Raw genomic sequence first — 14,326 nt, 5'->3', positions numbered from 1 at the left:
AAAATGGCTGCAGAATATGCACGGACCTAGCACCCAGGTGATCAGCACCACTTCCAGGGCACCCTCCTCACCCATCAGGCATATTCAGCCATTGCAAGAGTGGGGAGAGAGGGGGAGGTGAGAAAGAGAGAGGGATAATAGAAAGATCCGATGCCGCCGACATTAGTATTGATCACAGGCAAATTAGGCGGCCGCGAGGCCCCTGTGAGTGCGAGGCCTTAGGCGACCGCCTAATTTGCCTAATTAGAGAGCCGCCTCTGTGTAAATATCTCTCAAACCTACACTGTTTAGAATATATTTACATTCCATGCAGCTGGTGACATTACTGGTGCATGTGCTCTGAAGCAACGCCCACCCATTCCTAGTATGCAATGCATACTAGCACATTATGGCTTTACAATGCAGGGGGGGAAAAAAGACCAACGGTATACAATACAAGGATGAGTGCACTTGTCAGGCCTTAAAGGGGTTGTAAAGGTTTGTTTATTTTCTAAATAGGTTCCTTTAAGCTAGTGCATTGTTGGTTCACTTACATTTTCCTTCGATTTATCGTCTAAATGTTTTTTTTCTTTGTCTTAATTTATCACTCCCCGTTTCTCATCAGTAAGTTTGCCCCCATCATTTGATCTGTTCTGGCTGGGGGCTAGTCAGCATGCTCGCCCCCTCTCTTGGGACTACATCAGGCCTCGACAAAATCCGGGTGCCAGGTCGCAATTGCGACAAGAAATTGTGACCTGGCGCCCGCTGGTGAGGCCGTGGCTTTACGGGCTAGGAGGCACAGGATCCTGTGTCTCAGTGTGCCCCCACCTCCACGCGATCACGGCGGGCCCGCGACGGCCTGTAATTTATGGCCGCGGCTTTGCAGCCTTGTGAAGGCCCAAGCTGCCTTCTGTGACCTGGCGCCTTCTGGTGGTGGCCGTTGGCATTACAAGTAAAACAGTAGTTCTAATGTGTGTTTTTTTTTTTACTGTTTTCACTGCCATCTCCTTCCCTCTAATTAGAACCCCCAAACATTATGTATATTTTTTTTATTCTAACACCCTAGAGAATAAAATGGCGATCGTTGCAATACTTTCTGTCACACTGTATTCGCACTGTTTTTATTTAAAAAATAAGACAACAGTAAAGTTATCCCAATTTTTTTTTAATATTGTGAAAGATATGGTTACACAGAGTAAATTGATACCCAACATGTCACGCTTCAAAATATGCGTCTGCTCGTGGAATGCCGGCAAACTTTTACCCTTTAAAATCTCCATAGGCAACGTTTTAAAAATTATACAGGTTGCATGTTTTGAGTTATATATCAGACAGGAGGCTCATATCTTATGCATTAACTTTCTTTATTTAATGCCCATAGCAGACATTTTAAAAACTTTTCTATAAACTTTTAATGTAAAAAAATTTCAGTCAGTAAGACTACGACTCCCAGCAGTCCTTGTAATCCGTAGCCACGCCCAGGTCGGTGACCTCTATATAACAGACTGCCCGACTAAGATCCTCCTCTTTCTTTCTGCTCATAGCAAAAGATAAGTACTCACGACACAAATTTTCTTATATATTTTACTATTATAATTGTATTTACTTCATAGCTGTTAGTGATTGTATATACATATATATATATATTTGTACTTAATCGTCTGATTAGTGTTAATAGTTAGTCACTTCATAGCTGTTAGTGATTTATATATATTTATAATGGTGCTGTAAGCATTACTCATAATAGGTATATATTTTACCTATTTCCCTTTTTTACCAAACGTTTTTCCCCTTTTTCTTCCATTCTCTGACTTGTACCTCTGCCCAGCCCTGGGCTGCTGTACAGTCCCTGTACCGCCGAGCGCCGCACTGCGCCGCTCTTTCAAAAGTATTTTTCCCTCTTTTTTCCCTCAGAGGTGCTGGTGCGTCAGTTTACCTCACAGAGGCACCGCGCCATATTATCCTTCCCTCCCCGTCTTTCCCGCGCGCCGCGGGGGGGAGGGATTCGCCTCCCCCTCCTTCTCTCCTCAAACAAGATCGTACGCTCTCCTCAGCGCTGGAGGAGGGAGGGGCGGCCAATCAGAGGAGAGTCACAGGACATGTGACTCTCTCTCTGCTCAGGCAGATAGTGTAGGCTTCCTCCTCACGCTGCAACGTCAGTCCCTGCACTGACGGCGGTGAGGAGAGAGCCTGGTATTGTAGTTTAACCCCTGCCTGACTTAGCAATAATAATATTCATATTGCCTTACTTCTGGTAGCATGGATTAACCCCTACCTGCCTTTAAGCAATAATATTCATATTGCCTTACTGCTTGTGACTATAGCCTATTCTTAATAGCTTATCCTTATTAATTATATAGCTATACAGAGCGGCAGCATGTCTGACCTCCCTGCCCCTACTGATCCAATGGAGGATGACACCAATAGGGACACAGCCCCAGCCCTGAATGCTGCCCAGATTCAGGAGCTAATTAATAAATCCATTCTGGCTGCCCTGACCTCTGCTGCCTCCTCCAGGGTCTATATACCCATGGCCCCACAGTTACCGACGCCGCAAGGCGACGAACCACCGCCCAAAAAAGGCAAAGCCTCTCAGAAGAGGAAACACACTCTGGCGGTGATTGACTCCCCGGCAGGGGAAGGAAATAATATGCCTCAGGTAAACCCTAACACGGCTTACCAACCCCAGCATCAGACGCACTCAAATAGACCCCTGGACCCCAGGGAGTTACAATTTAAAGGGACTAAGGCCGCAAGAAGGGCCAAACCGGACTCATACATTGACTCTCCACAAAAGGATTCTGATGACCCCTTAGAGGGATCGGATGAGTCAGAGCCGGATTCATATGAGGACGATGCTGGGGAGACGGCGCTCATTACAGCTGCCACCCCTGCCACGCAGGGAGATATTCTCCTAGACTCCCTAGGAGAACCGTTCTTTGATCCAAACGCTATCAGTCACCCGCGTTCTGGAGAATGGACCCCTCTACCAGAGGTGAACCAATACATAGAATTATGGGCTAGAAAATCCCTTGACAGGGTTAGTCGCAACAAACTTAGGGCTGAATGCCCTAGACCCCTTATACCCAATAAAGTGGTGGTTACCCCTGAGATAGACCCCATTTTAACCAAATATCTAATGAAATCTGGCAAATTCCAGAGAAAAGGGGTAGAACGATCATTCCGATCCATTCAAGATCGTGTTCTAGACATGATGGGGCCCCTGACCAAGATCCTCAATCTTTCAGAACAGGCGGCAGCATCCGGGCAACCGGTCGACCTACAACAGCTGAGAGGCTGGGCGCAAAGGGCAATATGCCTGGCTGGCACTGCCAATACGGCATGCTCGATTGAAAGACGCCGATCTATACTGATGCGTCTGGACCCCCAGTTAGCCCACCTGGCGGAGTCAGAACCCGGACCGTCGGCGGACGACATGTTATTTGGAGACTCTTTATTAAAAGACGTCAATAAATTTGTGGGCCTTTTTACGAGCCTGGACAAGGCTCAAAATTCCTTGAGGAAAGCTGGGACCCCCAAGGTTTTTAACAGGGCCGGCAGAAACAGAGGCCGATCTGCCGGCCGTGCCCCATCCTACAGGCCACAAAATAGAGCCCCAGTACAATACCAGTACCCGCAGGCTCAATCCTACGCCGCTCCAGTGGCACAACCTGCCCCCTTCTTTCCACCACGAGGCAGACCATGGCGAGGACGAGGGGGACGAGGTTACCCACGATCCCGACCTCCCACCGGTGAGTATGATGCACACACCACTCAGTCACATTCCTGTGGGGGGACGTCTCCGGTATTTTACCCACGCCTGGTCTGCGATTACGGCAGACGCGTGGATATTACACACTGTAACGGGGTTCACTGTGGACATCATAACACCTCCTCCACTCAATGTTATACCGCCACCCATCCGCTTCGCAAACCAGAACGTTGCTCTAATAGACAACGAACTGCGAGATTTACTGGCCAAACAGGCTATCATAGAAGTAGACCATTGCTCCCCAGGATTCATCAGCAATATATTTCTAGTACACAAGAAAGACGGCGGTTATCGCCCAGTGATCAACCTCAGGGAGTTGAACCAATATGTCGTATACCGACATTTCAAAATGGAAGGTATACACTTCCTCCGAGACCTCCTACACCCAGGGGACTGGCTCGTTAAAGTATACTCGAAAGATGCCTACCTTACGGTCCCCATACACCCAGAATCGCAACACCTCCTACGATTCCTATGGAGGGGCAAGATGTGGCAATTCACTTGCCTTCCATTCGGACTATCGTCCGCCCCATGGTGTTTCACCAAACTGCTGAAACCGGTGGTGGCGGCACTGAGGAGCAGGGGGGTGCGTCTGGTCATCTACTTAGACGACATTCTCATCCTAGCCTTCTCAGAGACCCAGGCCCATCTTCACATGTCATGGACTGTGTCATTGTTGCAACAACTGGGTTTCATTGTCAACCAGGACAAATCAATGTTGATTCCTGCTCAGCAGATGGAATTTTTGGGTTTTACGGTGGACACCATCCAATCCACCCTCAGCCTCCCCAGCCCCAAACTCGCTCTAATCCGCAAGGAGATCCGGGCTACACTGCGGAAGGGTTGCCTATCCCTCCGCACGCTAGCGCGTCTTGTGGGCCTCTTAGCAGCTTCCATCCAAGCTATTTTCCCGGCCCCATTACACTACAGAGCCCTCCAGAGGCTCAAAATCATGCACCTGAGACAAGGTCTCAGGTACATCGACGAGGTTCCCCTATGTCGGGACACAATAGAGGAGTTGAAATGGTGGCTTCGCCATGCCGTAGAATTGAATGGCAGGACCATCTTCAATCCCTACCCGGATGTGGTCATAGAATCGGACACCAGCCGCAGGGGCTGGGGCGCCAGATGCGGCAGGGCATCCACCGGAGGGACTTGGTCAGTAGAGGAAACCAAGCTCCATATCAACGCCCTAGAACTCCTGGCAGCTCTATTCGCTCTCAGGAGTTTTATGCCTCGTACCTCTACGTGTTGTATTCTATTCCGCATGGACAACGTGGCGGCGGTCCAGTACGTCAACCGCCTGGGGGGTACCAAATCCAAGGTCTTAGCGACCATCGCGAAAGAATTCTGGCACTACTGCTTAGCCCACAATATAACCCCTGTCGCGGAATACATTCCGGGCGTGTCCAACTCAGTGGCCGACTGGAATTCTCGGTACCTGCGAGATTCCAGCGACTGGAAGTTGGATCGTTCAGTATTTCTCCATCTACAACAGATCTGGGGTCCACTCTCCATAGACCTGTTCGCCTCACGCCTCAATCATCAGCTGCCCCGCTTCTTCAGCTGGAGGCCGGACCCAGAGGCCTATGCGGTCGACGCGCTTCACCAACCTTGGCCGGAGGGCACCCATTACGCATTCCCTCCCTTCCAGTTGATCCCCAGACTCCTCATTCGGATTGCCACCCTGGAGGCAACTGTGGTGTTGATCACACCGTGGTGGCCGACCCAACCGTGGTTTCCCCTCCTGTTGGGGATGACCGCGGATCGTCCCAGGCTCCTGCCTCACTCTCCTCACCTTCTCACCAATCCGAACGGGGAACTACACCCCCTAATTTTAGAAGACAACCTACCACTCTTGGCATGGCTGGTTTCGGGATTGCGGACGCTGACAACATCCTTTCACAGTCGGCTCAGGACCTCCTCGCCCTGGCCTGGGCCCCCGGGACTCGATCGGCATATCGATCAGCCTGGGGACTCTGGGTGCGTTGGTGTGATCGACGGCAGGTAGATCCTGTACGAGCCCCTGTATCTTTAGTGGTGAATTATTTGGCAGATTCCTTTGAATCTGGCAAATCGTTCAGCTCCATAAATGTTTACCGGTCAGCTATCTCGGCATACCACTGCCCTGTGGATTCCCTACCGATCGGCAAACACCCGTTAGTCTGTCGACTCCTGAGAGGCATAAGATTCCAACGTCCCCCACGGCCTAGATACCAAGCAACCTGGGATGTTTCCAAGGTGCTGGATATGTTCGCCAGGTGGGAGGATAATTCGGATCTTCCTCTAAGACTCCTTTCCATTAAACTGACAGTCCTTCTCTGCCTAGTGTCCATTAAAAGGGTATCCGATGTTAAGGCCTTGGATATCTCTAGACGACAATTCTCACCGCAAGGAGTCAAGTTTTCTGTGGTGCGCAGGACTAAGACCGGTATTCAATCGGTCTTCTATCCGTTTTTTCCTGCTCATCCACTCCTCTGCGTGGATCGCTGCCTACAGGCATATGAACTACAGACCGCTAGCTTGCGTTCCCCGGGTTTGTCACAACTCCTGGTGTCTTATGTCAAGCCACACTTTCCAGTATCGTCGGCCACACTGGCACGCTGGGTACGAGTGGCCATGGACATGGCTGGTATTGATGTGTCCCTCTTCGGAGCCCACTCCGCCAGAGGGGCCATGGCCACCAAAGTAGTCACGTCAGGGGGCTCCCTCTCCGATCTTCTAGTGGCGGCAGACTGGTCTTCAGAGACTACCTTCCGTCATTTTTACTTTAGACCGCAAGATCATGTATCCATGGCAGTTTTACCCTAATGTTGTATGTGCAATGTATTCTGACAGGATATGCATATTATGTCTGCAGGATTAAATGTTAGCTTTAAACTTGCATAAGATATGAGCCTCCTGTCTGATATATAAATCTAGATTTTCCTAGCTTGTGACGGAAAATATAAGTTATATGAAGACAGGAGGCGAGTATCTTCCCTCCCGTCCCACCCTATTATGTATATCTCTGATTTCTTCACAGGTTACTGAATATCGTACCTGGATAATTCTCCAGATTGGGATACTTGGAAGTACTACTGTCTCCTTACCCCTGTTGGGACGGAACGCCTGTTGAGCCCTCGTTGGGTTAAAATTTCTCCGAGACCCCCGTTGGGACTCGACGAACGACTCTGATCCAAGTTATGGATTCATCGGACCCCGGCCGGACAGATACAGTTCAAGACGACGACATCCGACAGGCAAGATCTTCGCAGCAAGAAAGAGGAGGATCTTAGTCGGGCAGTCTGTTATATAGAGGTCACCGACCTGGGCGTGGCTACGGATTACAAGGACTGCTGGGAGTCGTAGTCTTACTGACTGAAATTTTTTTACATTAAAAGTTTATAGAAAAGTTTTTAAAATGTCTGCTATGGGCATTAAATAAAGAAAGTTAATGCATAAGATACTCGCCTCCTGTCTTCATATAACTTATATTTTCCGTCACAAGCTAGGAAAATCTAGATTTACAGAGGACAAGCAGGTAGAGATGAACTTTTTTTAATCGTTTAACTCTTGGGTATGTTTGTCTCTGATGCAGTGGAAACCTCAGCTTCACTGCCTTATTTCCGTGCTAATAAACTGATGAAAGTGGTTCTAAAGCTAAAATGTTTTTACCCAAATGCATTCCCTGCAAATAGGGTAAAAAACATCTTTACAGTCCCTGGTGCTGCAGACATGCAGACACGATCTCTCCTTATTGGTTCACGGGTCTTGATTGACAGCAGCGGGAGCCAATGGCGCCGCTGTGTGTCTCAGCCAATCAGGACAGTTGGGTGTCTCGTGCAACATCCCTGGATCGAGATAGGGCTTAGGTAAGTGTTAGGGTGGTTTCTGCACACAGAAGGTTTTTTATCTTAATGCATAGAATGCATTAAGATAAAAAAAAAATAACTTCTGCCTTTAGAACCACTTTAAATTCTCTAGTGGTCTTCCTGGACTGGTGAGCCTAGGGGAAGCTGCCCCTGATGGCCCTATGTGAATTCAGTCCTGGTTATATCAAATTGCACAGTATATAGTGCTGGTTGAATGAAAAATCTGAAATTCTGGAAACCGAGGTGAAGACAAAGAAGTATTTTTTTGTAGGTAGGAGTCTCACTCCTAAAAAATGGGAGACCTGAAAAGAGGGGTGAGTTTCCTGTACTCCCCAGTGGCCTTTAACATGTATGTGCCATAAGTAAAGACAGAGGCAGTCACCAATTTAGGGAGAAGAGCACAGGTCACACCATAACACGAGGATGTACAAGTAACATCTGTAATGGTCAGTGTTAGGGCTTGTTCAGACACAGCCAGGGGCCGGTATTTGTGGACAGTTAAGCTGCGTCTTTCACTGCCCCCCCCAACTGTCCACCTAGAGAAGGACATGCGCTGAGGGCTGTATGCATGACGTGCTTGCCATTAGAGGAGGTGACAAGGAGGCAATGCCTCTCAGCCGCCTGTCAATCACCCTCTGAAAAGTAATCAATTGCAGGTCATTTTGCACAAGGGTGTCCAGGGCTGCCATATGTCAAAACTAGGCCTTAATTCTGCTTTAAAATAGTAATTAGTAAAGAGAAAACTGCCCCTGGGAAGGAAAACTAAAATTATAAATAGACTTTAATAAATTAATAATCATGCTTTCCAAGGTCATTGTACATTAAGTTTTGCAGTCCTTCCCCCGAGTCCTAATATGCAGATTCGCTAGCAAAACAAAATCACAAGTAAAGAAGATATAGATGCGGCTGCACACAAATCAGTGGCACTATGGCCTATGGGTTAAATAATGCGCACATGCATTAAAAAGGAAAACAATCTTGCCCAGCCTGTGCCAGGACAAAGCCAAAGGGCGAGTTACTGACCTGTGTATTAATTTGCCAATTTAGAATATGAATATTGTGTCACTACAGTATTAGTATTATACCATAATTACTATAGACAAATATACGGGCACATGAACTAGGAGAAATATGCAGAATAATTGCCACTGCTGCTTTCATAAGAGCAGCTTGCCATTAAGCTAGAATGAAGAGACATACAACAATTCCTATAATCCTAAAATGAAAGTGGTAGTGGATTGCTGGAGATTACATTCAGAAAAGGGAGCACATCAGCAAAGATCTGCTAAGCCCCCATTCCCAGCATTTTTCTGCTTGTTTTTCTATGTACACTCTATCACCCTATACTAGAAAAAGTAAAAAAATAATTTTCACCATATTCAGCTGCTTTTAGCCTCACATAGGTAGATTCACGTAGATTGGCCTAACTTTAGGGCGGCCTAGCCTAGCCTTTTTAGGCTACACCGCCGTAAATTAGTTAGGCTAGTAGTGATTCACAATCTACTTACCTGCTAATCTACGGCGGTGTAGCCTAAAACGAGTGGGCGTAAGGGCGCCTAATTCAAATGACTTGGAGGGGGGCGTGTTGTATGGAAATGAGGCTTGACCTCACGTTTTTTGACTTTTTTGACACTGCGCATGCGCCGGGTGACTACATTTCCCAGTGCGCATTGCGGCTAAGTAGGCCGTACGGGCCTATTGATTTCGACGCGGACGTTAACGACGTAACTCCCGATTCGCGGACGACTTACGCAAACGATATGTTTAAGTGTATCTCTGTTAGAGAATACACTTAAACAAACGCCGGCGTAGATTCAGAGTTAGGTCGGCTTATTTACTGATAAGCCGGCCTAACTCTTTGTGAATCTACCTAACAGAGTTTAATGGAAGTGCCTGGAAATGGGCAATCTCCTCCCCTTGCCCAGACCAGGAAACAAACACCTGAAACATGTTGATACACGTGTGTAGCACCCTCCTAGGTAGATGCTAGAAGAGAGTATAGTCTTTAATCTTTCTGCTTACCAGGAAGATGGTTGGGTAAAACTTAAAGTACTCTCTGCCTACCAGGGTTGGTTAGGTTTGCTCAGCTTGTTCTGATTGTCCCTCACTGGTCCAATAGGGAGGCATATTGGACAGTGGGAGGCGACCTGACAAGTGAGTGCACAGGCTTTGTTTCAGCCCTGGCAATTGGCAGAGGAAAAGTGCTGCATTGCATGTTGGGATACTGTATACAGGGCTTTTTTTCAGCGGTAACGCGGGGAAACGCAGTTCCGGCACCTCCAGCACTAGGGGTCTATTGTTGTTGAGGATGGGTCTTATACTGCTGGTGTCAGTTGTTGAGAGAGATCTACTCATGAGGCAGAGGGTCTATTTTTGCTGGCTGCCATAAAGTCTATTGATGCTGGCTGTGAGAGAGGTGTTGTTGATGCCAGGAGTCTATTGTTGCTTGGGGGGGAATTTTGTTGTGGGTGGTCCATTGTTGCCGGGGGGGGATCTATTGTTGCTGGGGGGAAGGCTCTATTGTTACTGGCTGCAGGGGATCTATAAAAGTGCTTTTCTTGTGATCATTACCAAATTCCATACAAATTCCAGTGCTGGGAGGTGGGTAAGAGGTGAAATCAAGGAATGGTGCTCGTAGGTGGGTAGGGGCGGAGAAAAGAGGTGACTCAGAAAGGGGGAGTTCCTGCACCTATTCTCTAGGGAAAAAAGCCCTGACTGTATATAAGGCCAAAGTACATGTGCTCATAGTTAGTTGAGCCAGGGAACAGAGTCCAGGAGGGAGGGGGCGGGTAACCAGAGAGATACCTATGAAGTCAACACTCATCAATCCCTACGGGGACAGCGCTACATGTGCAAAACCTGGAAAAAGCACTTCAATGTTACCAGCAATATGTTCTGCTCATGTGCGAGTGTGGAATAATTGCAAGACATACTAATTCAGCAACTCATGCCAATAAGTGACAAACATGTACACCAAAACAATATAGCAATCCATGCCTAGGGCCTCATTAAGATGGGCCTTGGCACTCTTATGGTTGATTTGGCATCTGCATCCACCCCCAGCAAAGTGCAGGCAGCCCAAAGAAGTGGATGCAGAGGCTGCACAGACACAGCTAAATGTCAAAACTGATAGGCGTGTAGGAGTGGGTGCATGGCCACAAACACACTGTGCCAAATTTTGACATGTAGCGGTGTTTGTGCAGCCACTGCCATATGCTGCCTTTACGCATCTGGGGGTGGATGCCGACGTACTCATTCACATATGGGGGGGGCGAGATCTGGGAGCTTACAGATTCTAAAAAGGCCCCCGCTCGCAGATACCCACAACCACTGGCCAGGGTTGTGGGGAAGAGCCCCTTATCCCCATCAACATGGGGACAAAGTGCTCTGGGGGGGGCAGAGCCCCCCTGCCCCAAAGCACTTCCTTATTTTGAGGGCATCTGACCTGGTATGGTTCAGGAGGGAAGGGGGGCTCGCTCGTCCCCTCCCTTTCCTGACCTGCAAGGCTGCATGCCCGCATAGGCGACTAGTATGGATCTTGGGGGGAACCCCACAGCGTTTTATTTTCATTGCCGGCAATTCTTTTTTTTTACATTCAGCGGTTGATAAGGACGCAGCGGCCGCAGACTCCTAACAAACAGTACACATTCCACAAATAGCGCATGCCTGGACCACTACTTAATTTACACATGCATTTAATTATTTATTTCCTTCTGTGAATGGAGTTTCACACATTTTCATGCGGTATTTACCAAGCGTCTTTTTTGTTTTCACTCATCGTTATGGACAGTGGAAATCATCATACTCACTTTAGGTCTTTTGTCATGGTGAGAAGATCTGGCATCCCATTCATCACTGTATCCAGGGTACTGTGCACCTATGGGAGATAATAGGATCATGAATCTTATTACACAAAATCAGATCCCCTTTTATTTTAGCATTGTCAATTTTCTCTGTACAAGTGATGTAAACACACTCCATAATGTACTTTTGTCATATTTGTACAGGCTCTTCAGAAACAATGTAGCATGCTATCTATTGCATCAGCTCAGTCTCCACAGTCACAATGTAAATACTATGGGCTAGATTCATGTAGAATTGCGTAACTTTGTGCAGGCGTAACGTATCCTATTTACGTTACGCCTCCACAACTTTTACAGGCAAGTGTTGTATTCTCAAAAAAAGTTGCGGCGGCGTAGCGTAAATAGGCCGGCGTAAGCCCGCCTAATTCAAATTGTGAAGAGGTGGGCGTGTGTTATGTAAAACAGGCTTGACTCGACGTGATTGACGTTTTTCCCGAACGTGGAATTTCCCAGTGTGCATTGCTTCAAAGTACGCCGCAAGGACGTCATTGGTTTCGACGTGAACGTAAATGACGTCCAGCCCCATTCACGAACGACTTACGCAAACGACGTAACTTTTTCAAATTTCGACGTGGGAACGACGGCCATAATTAACATTGGTACGCCGCACTTACGCCACCATATAGCAGGGGTAACTATACGCCGGGAAAAGCCTAACGAAAACGGCGTAACTGTACTGCGTCGGTCTGGCGTACGTTCGTGAATTCGCGTATCTAGCTGATTTACATATTTCGACACGTAAATCAGCGTACACGCCCCTAGCGGCCAGCGTAAATATGCAGTTATGATCCGACGGCGTAAGAGACTTACGCCTATCGGATCTAATAGATATCTATGCGTAACTGATTCTAAGAATCAGGCGCATAGATACGACCGGCCGGACGCAGAGATACAACGGCGTATCTGGAGATACGCCATCGTATCTCCTCTAAGAATCTGGCCCTATACGTTTAATGTAAAAAAAAAAAAAACTCTGTGCATGCATTGCTTTAGGATGGATCTGTGCTTAGAACTTTCAGGCCTATCTACTGTAGGGTGACCAGACATCCCCGGTTTCCGGGGACAGTCCCCGGATTGAGAACACTGTCCCCGGAACAAGTCTGTCCCCAATTTTGTACCCGGATTGGATTTGAACAGGGGCTGGGGCAATTTCAAAGACAGTCCGTGCAGATGTCCCCGGATTTCATTTTAAAAATCTGATCACCCTAATCTACTGGAAAATGAAAAATGTATTCTGAAAAGAAGATCCAGCTGCATTCTGTTAGGGTCCCTACTAGGGAAAAATTGCTTGCTTGATATGTAAAAAACTTAAAAACAATATTATGTGATAAGCATGTAGCAAGGGTAGGGTGTTGTGGTGGTCATGTCCTCCATGTTCCACTCCTTGTTGGGTGCCAAGCAAGGGTCACATGAGAGGTGGGTTCTTCTGGGCTATGCTAGGCACCTGTAGCAGGATCACTTTACTACACATGGGGTTCCTTTTCTTTTGTGTAATTTTCATCAATGACCAGGGACAAGGCTGAGGCTGCCCTGGGGGAATACTCGACTTTAAGGCAGACCTCTGCTTTCAGAGATGAACCTACACTGTGTACACTTGAACCATAACGGTTCTCCAGTTTAATGCAAAACAAATCTTCACGCTACCTATTGATAATTAAATATGATGTTATTTCCTAAAAGTGTACCAAAAAACAAATATCAAAGTGTGCTGCTCGCATCTACATGGGTTCCTGCAAGATTGTGTATGCAAGTTCTCTAGTTAACTCTTGTATCCCGTGACAATGTACATTTTCTCTGAAACTTGCATTTGGGAGGGACATGCTGAGCCTTGTCCACATTCACCAGTCCAGCGTATCACTACTACTTCACTCCCAGTGACAGTATGGGGTCCCTCCGTGCACATACCGCTGACTCCATGTGTGCACTTCACTTTACTTATCTCTTGCGTACCTACGCATAGGCTGGGGACATCTATGGCGCGAGTATGCTCCAGTTGTTATATGAAATAGACCAGTCATGGAAAGAATGCCAACAACATCTCCCTTCTGCAAGAGGCTATCCCCACCTATCCCAGGCACATGCTTAACGACAGGCTGCTTGGTGAACTTCCATTACCCTAGGTAACCACTTGTATTAGCACACCGCATTAACTCTTGTACTGATGTCTTTATACCCCAAAGTACCTTAGTGTACTGAACTGTACATTGGTGCCAGTTACTTGCATTACACCTTCTTCAGTAAAGTCAGAGCAGGCAGGAAAAAGGTTTAAAAACTTTACTTGGAAAAATTGCAAAAGTCATTACAAAGTCCAACATATAGAGACATTATTCTTTCCTACATTCCTAACCCTAACTCAGGCTATGTGCTGCCCCTGCCTACCTGCAAAGGAGTCCATGTAAAATACAGAGTCCATCAATGGCATTCTCCAGCAGCTAGTGTCCTCGGGTGAACCCCAAGTTCTGATGACCTTTACATCCCAGTAGTAGTAAGCAACCTTCTGCTTCTCACAGGTACTGTTCTGTCTCTTTTCCTTATGGGCACCAGGCCCCTCCTGGGACATTTTCAGCTCTCTCTGATCTATCATGGGCCCTGGACCCCCCAGGCTCTGGACCACTGTCCCTCTTTTATAACACATGGTCAGTGGGTCGGGGCCAGAGAAAAACCTGCGAAAAGCCAAGGAACTGGGAAAGTATTAACTTTTAACCTCCCATCTGGGACAGTACCTAACTAGCTATTTCGCTTACAAGCACGACTTTTAAGCACACTCTTTGTCATGACCAGCTTACAAATTATAAAAGGTCACACAGTTAGAACACAGTGTCATACCGAGACTGCAAACTGTATGCCATCTTCCCCTC

The 14,326-nt window shown here is 47.4% G+C and overlaps 1 protein-coding gene across 1 annotated transcript in view; it reads right to left on the bottom strand.

Moving 5' to 3' along the window:
• The window catches only part of LMAN1L (lectin, mannose binding 1 like), a 100,094-nt gene that overhangs the window by 38,166 nt on the left and 47,602 nt on the right, over positions 1 to 14,326 (bottom strand). Inside the window, exon 10 of the mRNA XM_040342959.1 lies at positions 11,415 to 11,482. Within this exon, the coding sequence (XP_040198893.1) occupies positions 11,415 to 11,482 (68 nt within the window). The remainder of the gene's footprint in view (positions 1 to 11,414; positions 11,483 to 14,326) is intronic.

Source organism: Rana temporaria, chromosome 3 (genome assembly GCF_905171775.1).
Source record: "Rana temporaria chromosome 3, aRanTem1.1, whole genome shotgun sequence".
Lineage (NCBI taxonomy): Eukaryota > Metazoa > Chordata > Amphibia > Anura > Ranidae > Rana > Rana temporaria.
The sequence above is the reverse complement of the archived record's forward strand: the minus strand, read 5'-3'. Positions and strand labels throughout refer to the sequence as shown.